Source organism: Bufo bufo, chromosome 3 (genome assembly GCF_905171765.1).
Source record: "Bufo bufo chromosome 3, aBufBuf1.1, whole genome shotgun sequence".
Lineage (NCBI taxonomy): Eukaryota > Metazoa > Chordata > Amphibia > Anura > Bufonidae > Bufo > Bufo bufo.
The window spans coordinates 284,929,042-284,954,325 of record NC_053391.1 but is presented as its reverse complement, the minus strand read 5'-3'; the positions used below and the strand labels follow the sequence as shown (position 1 = coordinate 284,954,325).

The 25,284-nt window shown below is 43.2% G+C and overlaps 1 protein-coding gene across 3 annotated transcripts in view; it reads right to left on the bottom strand.

The window, feature by feature from the left end:
• TNNT2 (troponin T2, cardiac type) overlaps positions 1-25,284 on the bottom strand; it is a 565,716-nt gene that overhangs the window by 281,846 nt on the left and 258,586 nt on the right. For all 3 annotated transcript variants that reach the window (XM_040424168.1, XM_040424165.1, XM_040424169.1), the window contains one exon: positions 14,080-14,196. In XM_040424168.1, coding sequence (XP_040280102.1) covers positions 14,080-14,196 — 117 coding nt within the window. The remainder of the gene's footprint in view (positions 1-14,079; positions 14,197-25,284) is intronic.

The window sequence follows — 25,284 nt, the reverse complement described above, 5'->3', positions numbered from 1 at the left end:
GGGCATAATTTAAGGTGCAGCATTTTGCACCAAAGTTTTGTAGCAAAATAATATAGCGAAACTAGCCACCCAATAAGTGGTATAAATTTAGACACCGCATACAGTTCAAGAAACATCCAGGACGTTTGCTGCTTCCATCCCAAAAATCACAGGATAAATGCAGGAGTTTTAGCTATTTCTGTCTGAGATCCGTTATTTTAGATAGAAAAATTCCTGCATGCAATGGCTAAAACAGATACCAAATGTGCATAACTGGATGCTTAAAATACGTGATCAGTTTTTTGTTTATTTTTCTTTTCTTCTGACAGATCAGAAAAATGGAAAAATAAATGGTGATGTGAACCTGTTCAGTGAGGCTATCATGGGCTGTATTTCCCCTGTAACTGGAACTAATGTATTAGTCCCAGTTACAGGAGAAATCAACAATAAAAAATATAATATGCCAAAATGCCCCTAAGGTCCTGCATGACCTTATGGGGGCACTATGTGAAAAAATAAATAAATAAATACAGATAAAAATAAAGACAAAACAGAATAAAAAATAAAATAGTAAAGAAAACTACCACTGAGCCCAACCCACAGTTTCTAACCCACTTGTAAACTATTTATCCATGGCCATAACAGAAAGAAAACACAATTTTATAAAAATATTTTTGTTGAACTTTGTGCTATTTAAAAAACTAGAAAAATTTGAAAAGCAAATGTAAATATAATGCCATAAAAATAAAGGCACTTTTATCAGCAAAAATTATTTTTATATTATTTTAAAATTATTTTTAAATTGTTAAACTGGTTAAACATATTTTAAAATGATCACTTCCCACATTTTTCTTCTTTTAATTCATCCCTAGCTGAATGTAAACATTACAAATTATCAAATCTGCTGCATGCTTTGTCTGTTGTGGAAATGCAGCAGATGTTGACTAAAAAATACATACAATACAAAAATTATAGTGATCACAGTGTGACTCGCATGTTTGCTGAGATTATGATTGTGACCCCAGAATAGCAAAAAAATACAGCAAGGTTGGATCTTTTTTTTAAATTCTGAGGTCATGGCAAACATGCAAGTAGGCCACTATCACACGGGCAAGTTTTCTGCACGGGTGCAATGCGTGACATGAACGCATTTTACCCGCACTGAATCCTGACCCATTCATTTCAATGGGGCTGTGTACATGAGCGATGTTTTTCACGCATTACTTGTGCATTGCGTGAAAATTGCAGCATGTTCTATATTCTGTGTTTTTCAAGCAAAGCAGGCCCCATAGAAGTGAATAGGGCTGAGTGAAAATCGTATTGCATCCGCAAGCAAGTGCAGATGCAATGCGATTTTCACTGATGGCTGCTAAGATGATGATGTTAATAAATAGGGATGAGCCCCGGGACCCCATTAAAGTCCATTTACTTTATTATTTTCCATTATAACATGGTTATAATGGAAAATACTAGCATTCTTTAATACAGAATGCTAAGTAAAATGTCCATTGAGGGTTAAAAAATAATAAATAAATTACTTGTCTTCTTTCTTCTTCTTGCAGGACCATGTTATAATGGAAAATAATAAAATTTACAGGACATTGAAGAAGTTCGGGTGCAAGTACCAACATTCAGTTTTTTATCACGCGAGTGCAAAACGCATTAAAACGCTTTGCACTCGCGCGGAAAAAACGGAACAATGCAACACAATCACAGACAAATTGCGTGCAAACTCGCGCGGGTTTCCCTGAACCCGCCTGCAACGCATCTGGACTGAATCCAGCACACTCGTCTGCAAAGGGGTCTAACTCTGCGATCCCATTCATTTCTATGGCTGTCCTGCTATTCTGTGATCTTTGTTCACATGACCTCTGTCATACTAAAGATTGCCGTGTAATTCCAGCTTGACAGGCAATTCAATAGAGTAACTTTTACACTCTGTATGATCCTATACTTTGCATGTTTTCACTTGGTTGCTCACTGCAACTGTTTAATACATCTGAATTGGGTTGTTTCAGAAGGATATGATTTGACCTCAAAACCCATACAGATACAGTTGCAATCATAATTTTACATCTACCTTATCCACATTCGTTGAAACTCAGTTTTTCACAATTCCTGAAATTTAGCCCTAGTATATTCCCTCTCTTAGGTCAGTTTGGATAAATATATTTCTCAAAATAATACTAGCAATTTATTTAAGTAATTCAGCTTTTATTTCTTTAATCACATTCTCAGTGGCTCCAAGGTTTCATACAAGTTGACTGTGCCTTTAAATAACTTGGAAAATTCCAGAAACCAATGTCATAGCTTTAGAAGCTTCTGATAGGCTAATGGACATCATTTGAGTTAATTAGAGCTGTGCATTAGACAGTATTTTAGAAAGTATCTGTCATTGTTATAGGTCTGTGATTGTCTTCAGAGTCTGATGATGTCTCTTGTATCTCAATATGTGCCAGCAATCTGTAGAATTTTTTTTTTATAATATGCAAATTCTCCCCTAGGTACAACGAGAAGATCTGCTTTCTGTCTGCTATGCTGTACCCCCACCTCTGTAACAGACAGGCCATGCAGTGAACACCTGGCCTTCAAGTATTGTGGGAGCGCCTTCGACACATTCACTGTAGAGAACTAGAGATTTTCCATCTGTCTAGTGGCCTTAATCCCTTTACTGCACATGTGATGAATGTGCAACCTTGAGACTTCAGGGCCAGGCGTGAATATGTTTTTACTGCCTGGTCACAGTGGTGAGGGTGCAGCATATACAGGCAGTGGAGCCTTTGATTGAAACGGCACCACACTTGTTGAACATAGGGTGCATTGCCTTTTTTCTAAAGATTGCAGGCAAATATGGAGATACCAAAGATACCATCAGACTCTACAGACAAGCACTGAACTACAGCGGCCGACCATTTCACCTACTGGTAATTGATGATAGATGCAGTTTAAGACCTACCTTCAATGCCTTCTTGCCTCTTTGTTTGACATCATGAGAAAATCAAAAGGAATCAGAAAATAAAAATATGGGCCTCCACAAATATGTTACATCCTTGAGAGCAATTTCCAAACACCTGAAGTTATCATATTCATCTGCTCAAATAATAATATAAAAGTTTGAATATCTTGGACCGAGGTAGCCATCATACCATTCGGGAAAGAGACATGTTCTATGTCCTAGAGATAAACATACCTTCGTGTGAAAAATACAAATCAATTTAAAAACAGTCTCAACTGTAAAACATATGTTATGTCAACATGACCTGAAAGCAGAGCAGTAAGTAAGAAGACTTTGCTGCAAAACCAAATAAAAAAAATAGGAACAGTGATGGATGAACATCGTCCGGGACGATTTACGAACGCGATCGCACGAACGTGATCAAATGTTCGCCAACCGCAAGTTTGCGGCGGCCCTATTCACTTTAATGGCAAGCGAACCTGAAAAACCTTCAGGTCATATTTGCAACCACCAAATACTAGAAGTGCACAAATCGTCCCAAAACATGGACAGTGACATACTAGAGGGGGATCAATGCCAAAAATTCCCACAAAAAAATATGTATTTTAATCAGGGGCCAATTTTATGCGTCTTACAGGAAAACTTTCAAAAATATGCCCTGCTAAGGCCTAGAAATTTTTTATTTTAGACCACGGGAGTACAGGCACCAAACATTACGCATTCACCGGACAGAAAACATCAAGTGATTATGTGGCTGGAGGTATATTAGACGGTCATTGGATATCAATTTTACTGCAGGCCAGAACAAATACATGTCAAATACATATATTTAAAAGAACAAAAAATATTAAATTGGATTAAAAACATGGCTAAGAAAATACCCCCTTTTGAATAAACCCCAAATGATAATAGGTGAAATTCGATAACATGTGGTCCTCATAGGAGTTGAATTCCTCCAAGGTCCCAACAATTAGGCATTCACCGTACAGAAAAGATCAAGTGATTATGTGGCTGAAGGTATATTAGACGGTCAATGGATATCAATTTTACTGCAGACCAGTGTACTACAGGCCCCAAAAATTATTCATTCACTGGACAAAAAACATCAAGTGATTATGTGGCTGGAGGTATATTAGACGGTCATTGTATATCAATTTTACTGTTGGCCAGTGGAGTATAGGCCCCAAATATTAGGCATTCACCGGACAGAAAACATCAAATGATTATGTGGCTGGAGGTATATTAGACGGTCAATGGATATCAATTTTACTGCAGGCCAGTAAACTACAAGCCCCAAAAATTATTCATTCACAGTTCAGAAAAGAACAATTGATAATGTGGCTGGAGGTACATTAGGCAGTCAATGTATAACAATTTTACTGCAGGCTAGTTGGAGTTATAATAGACGATCATTGGATATCAATTTTACTGCAGGCCAGTGGAGTATAGGCCCCAAACATTAGGCATTCACCGGACAGAAAATAACAATTGATAATGTGGCTGGAGGTACATTAGGCGGTCACCGTATAACAATTTTACTGTTGGCCAGTTGGATTACAGGCACCAAAAATTATGCATTCACCATACATAAAAGATCAAGTGATTATGTGGCTGGAGGTAAATTAGACGGTCAATGGATATCAATTTTACTGCAGGCCAGTGGACAACATGCCCCAAAAATTATCAATTCACTGGACAGAAAACATCAAGTGATTATGTGGCTGGAGGTATATTAGACAGTCATTGGATATCAATTATACTGCAGGCCAGTACAAATACATGTCAAATACATATATTTAAAAGAACTAAAAGTATATAATTGGATTAAAAACATGGCTAACAAAATCCCCCCTCTTGAATAAATCCCAAATGATAATAGGTGAAATTCGATAACACGTGGTCGTCACAGGTGTTGAATTCCTCCGAGGCCCCAACAATTAGGCATTCACCGTACAGAAAAGATCAAGTGATTATGTGGCAGGAGGTATATTAGACGGTTATTGGATATCAATTTTACTGCAGGCCAGTGGACTACATGCCCCAAAAATTATTAATTGACTGGACAGAAAACATCAAGTGATTTGGCTGGAGGTATATTAGACGGTCATTGGATATCAATTTTACTGTTGGCCAGTTAGATTACAGGCCCCAAAAATTATGCATTCACTGTACATTAAAGGGCTGAGAGCCGCATGCCAGGAAACAGGCCCCTAAAGCCTGCTGTGGACGGCGGATGGAAAACTACTAACCAGGTGAAGATTTTGCTCTATAGACATTGCATAGTGTGAACAAACACCAAGACTGTGAATGGTCATTTTGTTTTTCCTTATGTGTGAATAAACACCGAACTGTTTAAGTTAAAGACTTTGTGATTGCCTCTATACTGCGTCCGCTAGCCTGTCTACCAGAGCAAAACCCCACAATTGGTGTCGGATGCGGACAAACGCAGTGAGGCAGGCCTGAAGGCTGAAAAGTTTTTTTGTTTTTCCCGGGCACAAGTGCATGTCCTACATTTAGCCGGCAAGGTTACGACCCGTGTCCCCTGACAAAATGGAGGCGGTCGTGAAAGCCCTCGTGGAGGCTAACTTGCAGGAGCGGGAGGTTAACAAGCAGCAGCAGGAAACTAACCAGCTGCTATTACAACACGGAAAGCTGTCCGTACGGCGATCCCTAAGATGTCCCCCTTGGATGACGTCGAGACCTATATGGCGATGTTCGAAAAGGTGGCCGTGAGGGAGAAGTTACCCCGAGACCTGTGGGCTGAGGTCATTGCTCTGTTCCTGGCAAGTGTTTTTTGATCTTCCGGATGATCAAGCGGCCGACTAACCGACTGTAAAAGATGAGATCCTGGTGAAACTAGGGGTAAATGTATTGGTCCAGGCTCAGCGGGTGCACCAGTGGGAATTTAACTCTGCTGAACCTGCCAGACCACAATATTATGACCTGCTATATCGGTTGCAGAAATAGCTGCAGCCTGACATATTGACTCCCACTGCTATGCAGGACCGTCTGTTGGCGGATGTGTTTTGGAGGGCTTTGCCGTACCCTCTCCAGCACTTGATCGGCCAGGTGTCTTCTGGTAATGTCTTAGAGATGGTCGACCTGGTGGAGCGCTACGAGGCCACCAGAAATCTTCAGGGGGGTTCTTTTGGGACGGGGCCCATCAAACCCTGGAAATCTCCACCCCAGACCTGGCGGCCGCTGCCAGCCAAACCCGCCCGGGATGCATCCCCTGCAGACCCAGCCCCGGTGGTTTTCTAGCAGTGTCTCAAGCCTGGACACATAAGGGCCGACTGTCCCCATCGGGGTGAACCCATGGACACCAACTATGGCTACCGCCACTCATTGTATACCAGGAAGCTGTGTGCCACAGGTACCTCCGAGACTGTAGACAATAGCCACCTGTGCCAGGTGGGGGACACTATGGTGGTGGCACTGCTGGTTTCAGGAAGACTGGTGTCCTGGTAAGAGCTGCCCTGGTGCAGCCCGTTGAGTATACTGGCCGAAGGGTCGGCGTTGTGTGCATTCATGGGGACTTAACTCTTTAAGGACATATTTCACCTTAAGGACCAGGTAATTTTTTGCAAATCTGACCAGTGTCACTTTAAGTGGTGATAACTTTAAAACGTTTTGACTTATCCAGGCCATTCTGAGATAGTTTTTTCATCAGATATTGTACTTCATGACACTGGTAAAATGAAGTTAAAAAAAATCATTTTAATTTATAAAAAAATACCAAATTTACCAACATTTTGGAAAAATTTGCAAATTTCCAAGTTTTTAATTTCTCTACTTCTATAATACATAGTAATACCTCCAAAAATAGTTATTACTTTGCATTCCCCTTATGTATACTTCATGTTTGGATCATTTTGGGAATGACATTTTAGTTTTTGGGGACGTTACAAGGCTTAGAAGTTTAGAAGCAAATCTTGAAATTTTTCAAAAAAATTTCAAAAACCCAATTTTTAGGGACCAGTTCAGGTCTGAAGTCACTTTGTGAAACTACACCCCTCAAGGTTTTCAAAACTAATTTTACAAACGTTGTTAACCCTTTAGGTGTTGCACAAGAGTTATTGACAAATAAAGATGAAATTTGAGAATTTCAATTATTGGGCAAATTTTCCATTTTAATCCATTTTTCCCAGTAACAAAGCAAGGGTTAACAGCCAAACAAAATGCTATATTTATTGACCCGATTCTGTAATTTGCAGAAACACCCCATATGTGGCCAAAAACTACTGTACGGGCACACGGTAGGGCGTAGAGGGAAAGGTGCGCCGTGTGGTTTTTGGAAGGCAGATTTTCCTGGACTGGTTTATTTACACCATGTCCCATTTGAAGCCCCCCTGATGCACCCCTAGAGTAGAAACTCCATAAAAGTGACCACATTTTGGAAACGACGGGATAAGGTGGCAGTTTTGTTGGGACTATTTTTAGGGTACATATGATTTTTGGTTGCTCTATATAAAATTTTTGTGAGGCAAGGTTACCAAAAATAGAAATTCTGAAATTTCATCTCCATTTGCCATAAACTGTTGAGGAACACCTAAAGGGTTAATAAAGTTTGTAAAATCTGTTTTGAATACCTTAAAGGGGTGTAGTTTCTTAGATTGGGTCGCTTTTATGGAGGTTCTACTCTAGGGGTGCATCAGACTGGCTTCAAATGGGACATGGTGCCCCAAAAAAAAGGCCATCAAAATCTGCCTTCCAGAAACCATACGGCGTTCCATTCCTTCTGCGCCCTGCCATTTGGTCATACAGCAGTTTACGACCACATATGAGGTGTTTCTGTAAACTGCAGAATCAGAGAAATAAATGTTAAGTTTTGTTTGGCTGTTAACCCTTGCTTTGTTACTGGAAAAAAACGGATTAAAATAGAAAATTTGCCAAAAAATTGCTGTTTTGGCACCTTTTTTATTTTATTTCTTTGACTGTGTTCATCTGAGGGGTTAGGTCATGGGGTATTTTTATAGAGCAGATTCTTACGGACGCAGCAATACCTAATATGTCTACTTTTTTTTATTTATTTATTTATGTTTTACACTATATTATCTTTTTATGAACAAAAAAACATTTTAGTATCGCCATAGTCTAAGAGTCATTTTTTTTTTGTTTTTAGCCGATTATCTCAGGTAGGGGCTAATTTTTTGCGGGATGAGAGGACGGTTTTATTGCCACTATTTTGGGGGGCATATGACTTTTTGATCGCTTGCTATTATAATTTTTGTGATGTAAGGTGACAAAAAAATTTAAATCTTTGCACCGTTTTTATTTTCTTTTTTTTGACCGTGTTCATCTGAGGGGTTAGGTCATGGGGTAGGTTTATAGAGCAGATTCTTACGGACGCGGAGATACATAATATGTCTACTTTTTATTTATTTATTTATGTTTTACACTATATTATCTTTTTATAAACAAAACAAAAAAACATTTTTGTATCTCCATAGTCTAATAGTCAGTTTTATTTAAATTTTAAGTCGATTATCTTAGGTAGGGGCTCATTTTTTGCGGGATGAAAGGACGGTTTTATTGGCACTATTTTGGGGGCATAAGTCTTTTTGATCGCTTGCTATTACAATTTTTGTGATGTAAGGTGACAAAAAAATACCTTTTTTTGCACCATTTTTATTTTATTTTTTTGACCGTGTTGATCTGAGGGGTTAGGTCATGGGGTATTTTTATAGAGCAGATTATTACGGATGCGGCGATACCTAATATGTCAACTTTTTTATTTATTTTAGTTTTACTAAATAATATTTTTTATTTAAATTCTTTTCGTTTTAGTGTCTCAAGTTGAGAACCATAGTTTTTTATCCAATTGTCAGAGGCTAAATTGGGTAAGGGGAACATAAATTTAGTACTCCATGGAAGTGTGGTACTCCCTGAAGCAACCAATAATGCAGAGGCCTGGATGATCGGGGCACGTGTCACACTGAGTAGTGGTGTCCTTCCGTATCCCCCTCCTATAACACACTGCACCTTTTTTGGGTCCGTCCCTTCTTTCCAGTATCCCGAGGTAACTCTTTCCCGGTCAGAAAAGATCAGGTCCTTGAGGACTGCCTCATAGAACTGAAGGAATGTCCCTGTGTTGCCAGCGCTCCGGGACAGCACAAAAGAGTTGCACAAGGCAACCTGCACCAAGCAGACCGCAATTTTTTTGTACCATGCCCGGGTTTTGTGCATGGCATTATATGTCTTGAGGACTTGATCAGAGAGATCAACTTCTCCCATATACCGATTGTAGTCGATGATACAATCGGGCTTGAGGACCGTTGCCACGGTACCTCGCACAGGGACAGGGGTGATGCCGTTACCGTGAATTGTGGACAGTACAAGGACATCCCTCTTGTCCTCAAATCTGACCAGCAACAGGTTTCCACTGGTAAGGGCACGGGTCTCACCCCTGGGGATAGGTACCTGGAGGGGGTGGGTAGGGAGGCAGTGTTGATTTTTCCGCATGGTCACACAAGAGGACGTGGATCTGGCGGCGAGGGACTGGAACAAGGGGATACTAGTATAAAAGTTATCCACGTACAGGTGGTAACCCTTATCTAGCAGTGGGTGCATAAGGTCCCACACAAGTTTTCCGCTAACACCCAGAGTGGGGGAACATTCTGGGGGTTGAATACGGGAATCTCGCCCCTCGTACACACGAAACTTGTAAGTGTACCCTGAGGTACTCTCACAAAGTTTATACAGCTTCATGCCATACCTCGCCCGCTTAGAGGGAACATACTGGCGGAAAATGAGTCTCCCCTTGAAAGCAATGAGAGACTCATCCACCGCGACCTCCCTTCCAGGGTACATAGGCCTGCACAAATTTGGCCCCAAAGTGATCGATGACCGGCCTGATTTTGTACAGGCGGTCATAGGCAGGATCACCGTGTGTGCGATGCGCTAACAGTGGCCGGACGCTAAGAGTGCCGGCCACAGTCAGCGTACGCAGAAAAAAAATAAAAAATGCTTGCACTCCCCAAAAAGTTGTGGTGGGGGAGGACGGGGGCAGGGGGGCAAGCTGCAGCACCCCTGGGGGGGTCTGGGGTCACACAGCTGTGCTGTGGACCCCAGACACCCAATTTTAGGGTGATGCAACAAAAACTGGCGCATTTTTTTTCCACTAACTTTCCCTGAATATCCCTGCCTAAGGGCTCTTTCACACCTGCGTTCTTGTCTTTCGGCATAGAGTTCCGTCGTCGGGGCTCTATGCCGGAAGAATCCTGATCAGGATTATCCTAATGCATTCTGAATGGAGAGAAATTCGTTCAGGATGCATCAGGATGTCTTCAGTTCCGGAACGGAACGTTTTTTGGCCGGAGAAAATACCGCAGCATGCTGCGCTTTTTGCTCCGGCCAAAAATCCGGAACACTTGCCGCAAGGCCGGATCCGGAATTAATGCCCATTGGAAGGCATTGATCCGGATCCGACCTTAAGCTAAACGTCGTTTCGGCGCATTGCCGGAGCCGACATTTAGCTTTTTCTGAATGGTTACCATGGCTGCCGGGACGCTAAAGTCCTGGCAGCCATGGTAAAGTGTAGCGGGGAGCGGGGGAGCAGTGTACTTACCGTCCGTGCGGCTCCCCGGGCGCTCCAGAGTGACGTCAGGGCGCCCCACGCTCATGGATGACGTGTCGCATGAATCACGTCATCCATGCGCATGGGGCGCTCTGACGTCATTCTGGAGCGCCCCGGGAGCCGCACGGACTGTAAGTATACCGCTCCCCCGCTCCCTGCTCCTACTATGGCAACCAGGACTTTAATAGCGTCCTGGGTGCCATAGTAACACTGAAAGCATTTGGAAGACGGTTCCGTCTTCAAATGCTTTCAGTACACTTGCGTTTTTCCGGATCCGGCGGGCACCTCCGGCAACGGAAGTGCACGTCGGATCCCAACAACGCAAGTGTGAAAGAGGCCTTACCTAACCTTTCCCTAAATACCTTGGTGGTGCTGGGGCACAGATGGGGGTGCTGGGGCACAGATGGGCGTGCTGGCTGATGATCCCTGCAGCTCTGAAGGATCGGACGTGCAGCGCTCCTCTCTCCTCGGCTCCCGGACTGAAAAGGAGGAGAAGAGGAGCGCTGCAGTAATTTGAACTGCCCGCCCGCCCAGCCGACCAATGAGAGGCGATCCTGAGAGGTGATGTCACCATTACCTCTCAGGATCACAGGATGGTGATCACCATCCTGTTCTGGGTTATCGGGTCCCCAGAGACCCGAATAACCCGGAAACGCAGGAAACCACAGGTCTGAATTGACCTGCGGTTTGCTGCGATCGCCAAAACCCTGGGCATTGACTCAAGGTGCCTGCACAATGATTTGAGCAGGCACCCAGTTCCGATCACCGCCCGCCCGCCGGGCGGCGGTGATCGGAACTATACATGACGTACCGGTACGTCAAATGTCCTTAAGTACCGGGACAACATGCCGTACCGGTACGTCATGTGTCCGCAGGTGTACCATGTGAATCTGCTCAAACCCTGGAAAGATAGGGAAACCTGTACGAAAGACAGCCCACGACCAGGGTTACTAGGGGAAGTGGTTTCGGCCCCTCTGTCTGAAGCAAAGAAAGCGGCTGCCACAGTGAAAATTTATGACAGCTTCTCCTCTAAACAGGCTCAGGAAGCCAGGGAGTTCATAAGTCGGAACACAGATGTGTTCTCGGACCTCCCTGGACGCACTTTCATAGTCTTACATGACATTATCACTGAGCCTTAGGCAAAAGTCCGGTTAAAACCATACCGGGTACCCGAGGCTTGGCGACAAGCCATCGCGGAGGAAGTGCAGCTAATGCTCCAGCTTGTTGTCATTGAGGAGTCAAAAAGTGAATTGTCCAGTCCGATAGTCTTAATACCCAAGCCAGATGGGACATTGCGGTTCTGTAACGACTTCTGCAAACTGAATGAGGTGTCCAAGTTTGACGCATATGCCATGCCCTGAGTGGATGAGCTTATTGAGAAGTTGGGCCAAGCCCAGTATTTTTCTGTGTTGGACCTCACCAAAGGGTACTTTCAGGTACCCTTGACGGAGGCTGCCAAGGAAAAAACGACTTTCATCACGCCAGAGGGGCTGTATCAGTACAAGGTATTACCCTTTGGTCTACATGGCGCTCCAACCACGTTTCAAAGGCTAATGGAAATTGTACTCCGTCCACATTGTCGGTACATTTCGGCGTACCTGGACGATATTGTTATCCACAGCACCGACTGGGAAAGTCACCTACCTAAAGTACAGGCTTTAGTGGACTCCTTTAGGAAGGCTGGCTTAACCGCTAACCCAAAAAAGTGCGCAATAGGGTTAGAAGAGACCAAGTACCTGGGGTATGTAATTGGGCGCGGAATTATTAAACCTCAGGTGAACAAAATTGAGGCAATTAGGATTAGGCCCCGACCTGTCACTACTCGGCAAGTGAAGCCATTCCTGGGTATGGTGGGGTACTATGAGAGGTTTGTCCCCAATTTTGCTACAGTCGCCGCACCATTGACAGGCCTTTTGAAGGGACGCAAGTAAGTGACGGTTCAGTGGAGTGAGAAGGCAGAAAAGGCTTTCTCCGCTTTGAAGTCTGCCCTGTGTGGGTCCCCGGTATTGGTGACGCCTGACTGCAAGAGGGAGTTTGTGGTACAGACCGATGCCTCTGAAGTAGGCCTCGGAGCTGTACTCTCTCAGGACATCAATGGGGAGGAACATCCTGTTGTTTTCCTGAGCTGCAAACTTACCCCAGCCGAGACTAGGTACAGTATAGTGGAGAGAGAGTACCTGGCCATCAAGTGGGAACTCGAGTCTCTCCGCTATTATCTGTTGGTGAGAAAGTTACGTCTGGTAACCGAACACTCCCCTCTCAAGTGGATGAGCCAAGCCAAAGAGAGGAATGCTCGGGTCACCAGATGGTTCTTATCTTTACAAAACTTCAAGTTTTCCGTGGAACATAGGGCAGGCAGGCTGCAGGGAAACGCAGATGCCCTGTCACAGGTACTCGGTCTGGCGGGTGTTCACCCCCTTAGGGTTGAACAAAGGGGGGGAAGTATGTAGGAAGGCACAAGGGGCTGTCATTGATGGAAGGTATGTGTCACCGAGATTTCTGGCCTCAGTGAGGTAAGAGCCGGTAGTTTTAAGTGTCAGCGGCAGCTAGTGCTGACTGACACTGTTTTGTTGTTAGTATGGCTGTAAAGTCGATCCGTGCTGGCTCTTACTGGGAGTAGCCAAAGTGCTGGGTGGGTGGCTTCTCCCCACGCTCCAGGCCGGGTCTTTTTTGGCCTATTTAAAACCCAGCCAGCAGTCTCAGCTGGGTGTGGTTTATCCTCCATTTGATAGAGAAGCTGGGGAGTCTCAGTGTTTTGGGACCTGTGAACTGTTTAAGTTAAAGACTTTGTGATTGCCTCTATACTGCGTCCGCTAGCCTGTCTACCAGAGCAAAACAGACAACTAAGAGAACGAAAAAAGGAGGGTGCAAACCACAGCCTTTCCAGTTTTCAGACCAGATTCTCCAAGGTGGCTGTTTCCTTTGATAAACCCATGCTGCTAGGTAGGGACAGTGGTGTGGGTGGAGTACAGGGCTGCACTGTTCCCTACCCTTTTAAGACAGCTGTTTGTCTCACTCATTACCTGAGCAATAGGTTTACTTGCTTGCTAGATCCTGCTTGTATGCACGTGTACCAACTTCTGACTTATTATTGGATTCTGGCCCTCTGCCGTCTGACTTATGCCTGATCACCATACTGACCCTGTGCTGCCTGCCGTGACCTTGGCCTGTTACTCACTACAAGTTTTATCTAATTTCTAGATGCTTCACACCAGTGTTTCTGACCCCAATGGGTCAGCTATCAACCACAGAGGGAGTGGCTTGGTGTCTCCCCTGCAGCGAAGTCCAGATTCCTGTATAGGGAGGGGCTACAGGGAAAATATCAGGCGACTGTTAGGTCAAAGCCCTTAGGTATAGCCCAATGTCAAACTGGTTGATTAACACAGTAGTTCCACACCCATTTATCTTTATAAGGGGCTTCCTAACTGATCTCAGCAAAATACCCTAGTATATTACAGTTCTGAGATTAAAATAAGCAGCACATTACTAGATTTTAACTATTAGATGCCTGAATAAACAACTTTACTGTAAATATATTCTATACTGAAGGTCAAACACGTATTCTTACCATGCGCTCGGTCAAAGACAACAATTCTTCTTCTTCCTTCTTGCGACTCTCAAAGTGAGCTTCAATGAGTGTTTGAAGTTCTGTTAAATCCTTTTCCATACGTTTTCTGTGAATATCCTGTAAATTGAGATACTGGTAACTTTGATGCTGTTTACATGTTTACAATTTGTTGCTCAAAAATATTTTTTTCATGTTTTTTAACTCAATATGTATTTTTAAAAAGACATTTTTTCTAATATATTAAAACATTTAACAAGCACACCTAACCCCTTGAGGACACAGCCATTTTTCACCTTAAAGACTATAAACACCTTTGTGCACTAAAAGTCTATAAACCCATATCTTACTGTAATGTAGCACATAATAAAATTGCCTTTGTTTGTTTACTGGTATCAACTTTGCTTCACATGCCCTCAGAAATGCTCTTCTATGAGTTTTGCTCACTGCTGTCATCTCCTGTGTGGCTCTGTGGGTGTTCCTGTTGATGTCACATGCACCAGCACAAGCTCTGCTGCCCAGACCCCACAGCCTGTTACACAGCTCAGTTAGCAGTCACTTACATATAGGCTGCTGGAACTTGCAAGTAACTTGGTAGTAATATTTCATTCCAATCCACAACATGGTGAGTCTTACAGTATGCTACAACCTGTAATCAGCAGATCTATTTCTCACTTTCCATTATGTAGAAAGTCCATTATTTGTAACACAATAGATATGTCTGCTGATAACATTAGTGCAGTGATCTACACAGAACCATGGCGTTATAAGCCTGATATAGATCTCATTACTGACAGATCTCAATGCCTGCACTCTCTTCTGAATACAGTATTTGTGTGCAGTCCGCATAATGAGCTGTCACTTTTCCCACACAGATTAGTACAGTGTGACGACACACAATGCTATGTACACATATAAGTACACATTGGGGGAGATTTATCAAAACTGGTGTAAAGTAGAACTGGTTTAGTTGCCCATAGCAATCAATCAGATTCCTCCTTTAATTTTCCAATGAAGCTTTGAAAAATGAAAGGTGGAATCTGATTGGTTGCTATGGGCAGTTATACTTGTTTCAAGTTCGGCATACAAGGTTCAGGTTATCTAAGAATTCCGTTATGGACTCTGCTACCACAGACCATAAGGGTCCATTCACACTTCCACAACTGTTTTGCGGTCTGCATATTGCGTATTCGCAAAACACGGACACTGGCCATGTGCGTTCTGCATTTTGCTGACCGCACATGGCCAGCACTATTATGGAAATGCCTATTCTTGTCTGTGGCTGTGGACAAGAATAGGACATGCTCTATTTTTTTTGTGCTGTCCGCATCTTTTGCGGCCCCATTGATAATGAATGGGTCCGCACCCCTTCAGCAAAATTGCGGAACGAATGCGGACCCATTATGCGGACGTGTGAATGGACCCTTAGTTATGGTCCGTGGTAGCAGAATCCATAACGGAATTCTTATATCACTCGAACCTGAACCTTGTACGCCAAACTTGAAACACAAGTTCGCTCATCCCTACTTGCGACTACAGAGGTGAAAAAAGTGTTTTTCTGTTCACAAATTTTTTGTGGGAGTGCTGCCATTTTGTCAAATTCTTATATTGTCCTGTATTTGTTGCCATGGGCATGCACTTCCATGTTGATATTTGGCCTGATGTGCTGCCATTGTTGATATATATTAGGGTTATTCCTGCAGTATATAAATCTTTTGCTAGATGTAGTTGTGCATTGTGTGTGTGTGTGTATTGTAGGAAGGCTCAAGGGATCGTCGTTGATGGAAGGTATGTGTCACCGAGGTTCCTGGCCTTGGTGAAGTAACAGCCAGTTTTCATGTATCAGCAGCAGTTGCTGTTTGACACCTTGCTATTTAGTATAACTGTAATAGCTGATCCGGGACGGCTCTTACTGGGTGTAGCCAAAGTGCTGGGTGGGTGACTACTCCCCACGTTCCAGGCCGGGTTTTGAGAGGCATATAAAAAACAGCCAGCAGTGTCAGGTGGTGGTGATGATCTCTTTCTGACATTATAGCTCAGGCAATCTCTATGGAATCTGAGCCTTGTGCCAGGCTGGAAGCCTGAATCTGGGAGGACTGCTCTGTCCTTTGCTATGCCGACCGGGTGTGGATTAACACCCAGGATAAAAGGTGAATGCTGTATGAACTGTCTAGGTGTGAACGAACACCCAAACTGCAAATGGACTGTCGTACTGTTTTGTTGCCATAAGGGTCCATTCACACGTCTGCAAATGGGTTCGCATCCGTTCCGCAATATCGGGAATGGGTGCGAACCCATTCATTCTCTATGGAGCCGGAAGAGATGCGGAGAGCACACTATGTGCCCTCCACATCCGCATTTCCAGAGTGCGGCCCAGAACTTCCAGGCTTCGGCCTGAACTTCCAGGCCACGGCTCCGCAAAAAAATAAAAAATATATAACATGTCCTATTCTTGTCCGCAAATGCGGACAAGAATAGGCAGTTCTATGGGGGGTGCCGGCCGGGTGTATTGCGGATCCGCAATACACCACGGACGTGTAAATGGCGTTCACTGTGCGGTAAAAGTATGTGATTATTTTATAGATCAGGTTGTTACAGACACGGCAATACCAAACATATTTAGTGTTTTTTGTTTTTTACATTTTTAACCAATTATATGTGCGGATATAGGAAGAAGTTAGATTTCTTTTTTTTTAAACTTTTTTTCACTTTTTTGACTCAGACCGACTTGGTTCTTGAAGATCCAGCGGGTCTGATGGCTTTACAATACACTGCAATACACTGTAAGTGTAAGAGGGATGGCAGAGCAGCGGCCCAATGGTTAGCCCCTTTCATACAGCAGTCCCAAAGGACCATGGCATGGAAGGGGTTATGTCTGCAGTTTGAAGCAGACTGTCAGCTGTATATTACAGCTGACAGTCTGCACAGCTCTGCCATCCTGGGGGGGATGAGGAGGCTGGAGAGGGAGACAGTGCGCACTCCCGTGTGCACACAGGAGGAGTTACAGAAACGGATTCTCTGTAAACCTCACTGAGAGCAGCCTGCTGTGCATAGGAAGCAGACTATAGAACAAAAATGAAAAAGATAAATAGAACCAAATGGAGAAATGATTTTCTCCACAAATTTTTTTTTTTTACAAAGGTGTCCATATCCTTTAAGGACCAGGCAAACCTGAGATGTATCACTTTATGTGGTAATAATTTTGGAATACTTTTACTTATTCAAGCCCAGTGGCGTAACTACCGGGGAAGCGGCTGCTTCGGGGCCTGGCGCCCCGGCAGCATGTGTGATGTGACAATTTATTTTCAAGTTAGTTAAATATGATCGATTCTTGTTGTTCAGGACCCCATCACAGCAGCAGCGGACCAGGCCCCCTCGCTAATGTGATCTTACTGTCTCCTGATGTGCCTGGGATTCGAACCCACAACCTTCATGTATCAGAGGCAAAGCATTTACCCACACAGCCATAAAGGCTGCATTGCAACTGATTGAAAAAATATGAGACTTCTACTGGCTAAGTGTACATCTATACACATGACAGCTGCCCCAACACACCCAGCACTGCTATATCTCTATATATGATAGCTTCCCCAGCACACCCAGCTCTGCTACATCTAATACACATGACAGCTGCACCAGCACACTCAGCTGTACTATATCTCTATATATGACAGCTGCCCCAGCAAACCCAGCTCTGCTACAGCAGAGCTAGGTGTGTTTGTGTAGCTGTCATGTGTATAGATGTAGCAGAGCTGGGTTTGCTGGGGCAGCTGTCATATATAGAGATATAGTAGAGCTGAGTGTGCTGGTGCAGCTGTCATGTGTATTAGATGTAGCAGAGATGGGTGTGCTGGGGCCAGCTGGGGCCAGCACACCCAGCTCTGCTACATCTAATACACATGACAGCTGCACCAGCACACTCAGCTCTACTATATATCTATATATGACAGCTGCCCCAGCAAACCCAGCTCTGCTACATCTATACACATGACAGCTGCACAAACACACCCAGCTCTGCTACATCTATACACATGACAGCTGCCCCAGCACACTCAGCTTTGCTATATCTCTATATATCTATGTACTGTATAGCAATACTTAGAAATATATAGATGTAGCAGAGCTGGGTGTGCTGGGGCAGCTGCCATATATAGAGATATAGTAGAGCCGAGTGTGCTGGTGCAGCTGTCATGTGTATTAGATGTAGCAGAGCTGGGTGTGCTGGGGCAGCTATCATATATAGAGATATAGCAGAGCTGAGTGTACTGGGACAGCTGTCATATAGAGATATAGCAGTGCTGGGTGTGTTGGGGGCAGCTGTCATGTGTATAGATGTACACTTAGCCAGCTATAACAGTAGAAGTCTCATATTTTTTCAGTCATTGGCAAGGCAGCTCTTATGGTTGTGTTGTTAAGTGCTTTGCCTTTGTTACAGAAGGTCGTGGGTTCGAATCCCAGCAGAAACTTTTCTCAAATACAAGCACTGACTCCATATATGGACATACAGGGAAGGACACAGGAAGAGGCTGCATCGCATCGCTGACATGGAGGTAAGTAGAAGTGTTTATTTTTTTTAAATACCAGACTGTTACTGCCATGGGGGGAGCGGGAGGCACTTGATACTGGAACAGGGGGGTTGGCACCTGATACTGGCACATGGGGGGGGTTGGCACCTGATACTGGCACATGGGGGGGGTTGGCACCTGATACTGGCACATGGGGGTGAGAGGCACCTGATACTGGCACATGGGGGGGAGAGAGGCACTTGATACTGCCACTTTTTTTTGGGGGGGGGGGGAGATGGCACTATGATACTGGGGCATGGGGGGGAGGAGAGAGGCACTTGATACTAGCACGTGGGAGGGGGGTTTGGCACTTGATACTGGCACATGGGTGGGGGGAGAGAGGCACTTGATACTGGCACGTGGGAGGGGGGTTTGGCACTTGATACTGGCACATGGGAGGGGGGGTTTGGCACTATGATACTGGCACATGGGGGGGAGAGGCACTTGATACTGGCACTTTTTTAGGGGGGGGGATGGCACTATGATACTGGGACATGGGGGGGGGAAGAGAGAGGCACTTGATACTGGCACATGGGGGGGGGTTGGCACTATGATACTGGCACATGGGGGGTGGGAAGGAGAGAGGCACTTGATACTGGCACATTGGGGGGGGAGATGGCACTATGATACTGGGACATGTGGGGGGGGGAGGAGAGAGGCACTTGATACTGGCACATGATGGGGGGCATCTATGGGGACACTTACTGGCACATTATTAGGGGGCATTATGGGGGACACTAGGCCGGCAGCCTATCAGAGGCTGGACACTGAGGGGCATCTACTGGGGCACTATATATGGGGCATTTTATACTGGTACATTATGGGGGCACTAGCAGGAAGGGGGGAGAGGAGCACTATGGGGGAATTTACTGGGGGCACTATATAGGGGTATTTTATACTGGGACATTATGGGGGCACTATGGGGACATTAGCTCAACTGGGGGCATTACAAGGGGGTATTTTTGCACTGTCACATTATAAGGAGAATTATTTCTACTGGGGGGGGCATTATGGTGGGCTTTATTACTCCCCCATGGTATGACCCCCTAGTAACAGCACCAGCCTCTCCCTGCTCTGCTATTCCTCTTCCCCGTCACCAAATCCTTATTATTATTATGAAATCTTTCTCATTAGGATAAAGCACAACATCAGCTCCACCGAGCCCCCGGCCAAGTTTTGAAGTGGCGTCCGAGATCCCCAAGGGCCAAGCCAAGTAACTGTAAGTTTTCATATGAAATATGTTTATGTTATACACATATAGCCTACACTGTGCCCCACAATATACAGTATACCGCCACACTGTGCCAAAGGAGTGGGGTTTACACAGGAGGAGGGAGGTGCAAAGCGTGCTGGAGGGGATCTTACAAATATTTGCTGTGGGGCCCAGTCACTTCTAGTTACGCCCCTGTTCAAGCCATTCTCATGACGGTTTTATTGGCACTATTTCGGGGTGCGTGTGACTTTTTCATCGCTTGCTATTACACTTTTTGTGATGTACGGTGACAAAAAATGGTTTATTTAGCACAGTTTTTATTTAAATTTTTTTACGGTGTTCATCTGAGGGGTTAGATCATGTGATATTTTTATAGAGCCAGTCGATACGGACACGGCGATACCTAATATGTATACTTTTTTTTAATTTATGTAAGTTTTACACAATGATTTCATTTTTGAAGCAAAAAAAATCATGTTTTAGTGTTTCCATAGTCTGAGAACCATAATAGGGGCTCATTTTTTGTGGGATGAGGTGACGGTTAGATTGGTACTATTTTGGTGGGCAAACGCCTTTTTGATCACTTGCTGTTGTACTTTTTGTGATGTAAGGTGACAATAAAATGGTTTATTTAGCACAGTTTTTATTTTTTGCGGTGTTCATCTGAGGGGTTAGGTCATGTGAAATGTTTATAGAGCCGGTAGATACGGACGCGGCGATACCTAATATGTATACTTTTTTTTTCACCTATTTTTTACCAATTTTTTTTTAACTTTATTTGGGGAAAATGACGTTTTGGTTTATTTTTACTTGAAACTTAAATTTTTTTGGGGGGAAAACTTTATTTTTTCAACTTTTTTTTTTCACTTAATTTTTTGTCCCACTTTGGGACTTGAACTTTGGGGGGTATATTCCTTTAGAATGCATTACAATACTTCTGTATTGGAATGCATTGGCTGTATGAGTAATACTGTGTGGTGAGAAGATCGAAGATTCAATTCATGAATCGGTTCATTTGAATGAACTGATTCAAATGAACCGATTCATGTGAAAGATCCGAACTTCCCATCTCTATCCCGCACTACTGAGTGAGTGATTCACAAATCACAACACAGACAACATACACAGACATGACAGATGGGGGTGGGGGCGGCGTTCGGACCCAGCAGAGGCAGAGCGTGCAGGGCGGGTGCAGGCTGGGAGTGCAGCAGCCGCAGAGTTGACATCACCACGTAAAGCTGCATGCCTGCCCGCCCGCGCGAACGCTTGCTTCCGTTCTGCAGCTCTGCTACTGCATCTGCTAGTGTCAGTGAGCCTGTCTGTGCCCAGCCCAGGCCCCAGCTTCAGACAGGAGAGGTCCAGAGGAGGACTGTGTGTGGCATCTTCCCAAGAACTCTGCCTGGCCCTGCCCTTGCCGGCTGGCCGGCCCCTAGGCAAGCTAAGAAGAAAACAAAGTAAGAATAAAAAGTTTTAAAAAAGTATGTACCCCTACTACCTCGCCTCATGGCCTGCCTGCTTGCGCCCAGCCCCTCCTCAACCCTGATACCCCTATTACTTAGGGGTATCAGGGTACATTATACAGGGGTAATATAACTAAGGACCCCTGTATAATGTCCCCTGATAGCACTGAGTCCTCCTCAGTTATATTATCCTTGTATAATGTACCCCGATACCCCTTAGTTATAATATTACCCATAATGTCCCCATATATCCCTCAGTTATATAACAGGGGTAATATAACCAAGGGGTATCAGGGTACATTATACAGGGGGTAATATAACTTATATTACCACCGTATAATGCATGATAGGCCTCCTGAGTAACTTATATTATCCTTGTATAATTATGTACCCGGATACCCCTTAGTTATATGATCCCGGCGGGGTCATATAGCTAAGGGGTATCAGGGTACATTATTATACAGGGGTAATATAACTCAGGAGGCCTATCAGGCATTATACGGTGGTAATATAGCTTAAATTACCCCTGTATAATGTCCCATGATAGCCCTCTTCAGTTATATTACCCTTGTATAATGTACCCTGATACCCCTCAGTTATATTACCCCTGTGTAATGTACACTGATATCCATTAGTTATATAATATAACTAAGGGGTATCAGGGTGCATTATACAGGGGTAACATAACTAAGGAGTTCTATCCTATCAGGGACGTAATACAAGGGTAATGTAAGCTATATTACCCCTTTATAATGTCTGATAGCCCTCCTCAGTTATATTACACCCAATGTACCCTGATACCCCTTAATTATATTACCCCGGCGCCTGGGGCGTAGATGCAGGGGAAGCGGCTGCTTTAGTATTTTTCAGTAGTATGATTAGCTGGTGAAAATTATTAGTGCCCCCTCATTTTTGACTGTGTATCTTCTGTGCCCCCCCTATATATTGATCCTAGAGTCGCCACTGTAGAAGGCTTCGAATTTTAGAAGCAATTCTTAAATTTTCAAGAGGCCGCACCGTGCAGCAGCCATACACAACGTGATGGTAGGCAGCAAGAGTGGCAAGGGGCACAGGCAGCAAGGAGAAGTCTATTGATTACATTCAGCCTGCTTGGACTGTGAGAAAATGTCTGTATTAATACAGTAATCATGTACATTTGCCAGCTCATGAAAATTAACCCCCCCCCCCCCAATATAAATAAATAAATAATTTCAAATGTGTGGAAAGTGAGTACACGGAAACTGACCCTCAGATATTAGTGGCATTATGCAGGCCCCAGCATTGCCTGGACTGTGACAAAATGTTAGTATTGATAAAGTAATCATGTACATTTATGCTGTATCTGTAGTGTCCCACTAGGTAAAGGTGGGCGCTACACAAGGGTTAACATGTCTTTTGCATTAATGTGATGTTTTATATGCATTTCCCTGTGTTATCTGGGTGTCAGGCCTGTTAGGGTGTAGTTTAGCCTCCTAGACGTTAGAGGGAGCTAGAGAGCCCTAAGTATATATAGGTAGGGTGAATAGGTAGAGAGGGCTCACCTGTATATTCAAGAATGGAACAGGGTGCTCCTATCAAGAGGATTCACCCAATCCTCCAAATAAGGTAAATCAGAGAAAGAAGTGGTAGGGCACACCAATATCAGGTACCACACGGATAAAGGATAATGTAGTATATTATTTTATTATATTATTAGTGATATACTTTTAGCAACCATTCATAAAAATATCAGAAAAATATCATAAAAAATTCCATAAAATTTCATATAAAATACATAAAAAGCTAGTACATATAAGAATTATATTAAATACAATAATACATATAACAACAGTAATGTATAACTCCTATACTTTGTGCTGATAATTCAATTATATGTAAGCCAAAGTGCGTTTGAAGAGGTGATTGATATCCTTCTAAGTGGGTTAATAACCCTTTCAATGCTGCTATATAAGAGAAAAGTTCATCTGTTTAGATAGAGTCTTTTAAATAGTCACAGATTTGCAACTGTTGCGACTCAACAGTCGCGGTCTGTATTGAAATGTTACACTGTTGCTGGGTTTAGTAACAAAGTGCCGAAGCTGTTTGTACTCACAATTTCTGATGTAGTGATGTCGGCTATTACTGCGTCACAGGTGGCGTCCCACGTGTGATAGGCAGTGATTACACAAATACCAGCGTGTACAGATGATGCGGCTTTCAGGATCTTCGGTGTGTTGCTGTGCTGTATTGGAGAGAATCACTTATTCAGCAGAGGTGGACGATGTCACAAGGCTGGCTCTCCAAACAGGCAAATGTCCGGCTTATCTCCGCTTATTCACAAAGAAAAATCACAGATCCTTTACTTCTCATTCTTTTCCTTTAAACTCTTTAAATCCTCCGGTGCTGTACTCTATTCCATGGGACAGTTACCAAACGCGTTTCGGAGTTGGCTACGACTCCTTCATCAGTGGCTAAAATCTCCATGGAAATGACCAACTTTTATACACCTCAATCATGTGTGAATTAAATTAATCAGCTTGAAAACGGAAGTGACATACCTTCCTTCTCCAATGTGATTTATAAATATATACCTTACTAGTTCAATATAAAATAAATAAAAATCGATTAAATACATGCGGTTTAAGTGTATCACTAACTCACTACAATATAAGCTAAAAAAGGTTCACATATGTCCATATAAACATGTGTCCGTGTAAACACATATCTGTTCTATGTTTTCTATTACAACTATAATTATGATTATAGTTGTAATAGAAAACATAGAACAGATATGTGTTTACACGGACACATGTTTATATGGACATATGTGAACCTTTTTTAGCTTATATTGTAGTGAGTTAGTGATACACTTAAACCGCATGTATTTAATCGATTTTTATTTATTTTATATTGAACTAGTAAGGTATATATTTATAAATCACATTGGAGAAGGAAGGTATGTCACTTCCGTTTTCAAGCTGATTAATTTAATTCACACATGATTGAGGTGTATAAAAGTTGGTCATTTCCATGGAGATTTTAGCCACTGATGAAGGAGTCGTAGCCAACTCCGAAACGCGTTTGGTAACTGTCCCATGGAATAGAGTACAGCACCGGAGGATTTAAAGAGTTTAAAGGAAAAGAATGAGAAGTAAAGGATCGGTGATTTTTCTTTGTGAATAAGCGGAGATAAGCCGGACATTTGCCTGTTTGGAGAGCCAGCCTTGTGACATCGTCCACCTCTGCTGAATAAGTGATTCTCTCCAATACAGCACAGCAACACACCGAAGATCCTGAAAGCCGCATCATCTGTACACGCTGGTATTTGTGTAATCACTGCCTATCACACGTGGGACGCCACCTGTGACGCAGTAATAGCCGACATCACTACATCAGAAATTGTGAGTACAAACAGCTTCGGCACTTTGTTACTAAACCCAGCAACAGTGTAACATTTCAATACAGACCGCGACTGTTGAGTCGCAACAGTTGCAAATCTGTGACTATTTAAAAGACTCTATCTAAACAGATGAACTTTTCTCTTATATAGCAGCATTGAAAGGGTTATTAACCCACTTAGAAGGATATCAATCACCTCTTCAAACGCACTTTGGCTTACATATAATTGAATTATCAGCACAAAGTATAGGAGCTATACATTACTGTTGTTATATGTATTATTGTATTTAATATAATTCTTATATGTACTAGCTTTTTATGTATTTTATATGAAATTTTATGGAATTTTTTATGATATTTTTCTGATATTTTTATGAATGGTTGCTAAAAGTATATCACTAATAATATAATAAAATAATATACTACATTATCCTTTATCCGTGTGGTACCTGATATTGGTGTGCCCTACCACTTCTTTCTCTGATTTACCTTATTTGGAGGATTGGGTGAATCCTCTTGATAGGAGCACCCTGTTCCATTCTTGAATATACAGGTGAGCCCTCTCTACCTATTCACTCTTGATTATTTATTA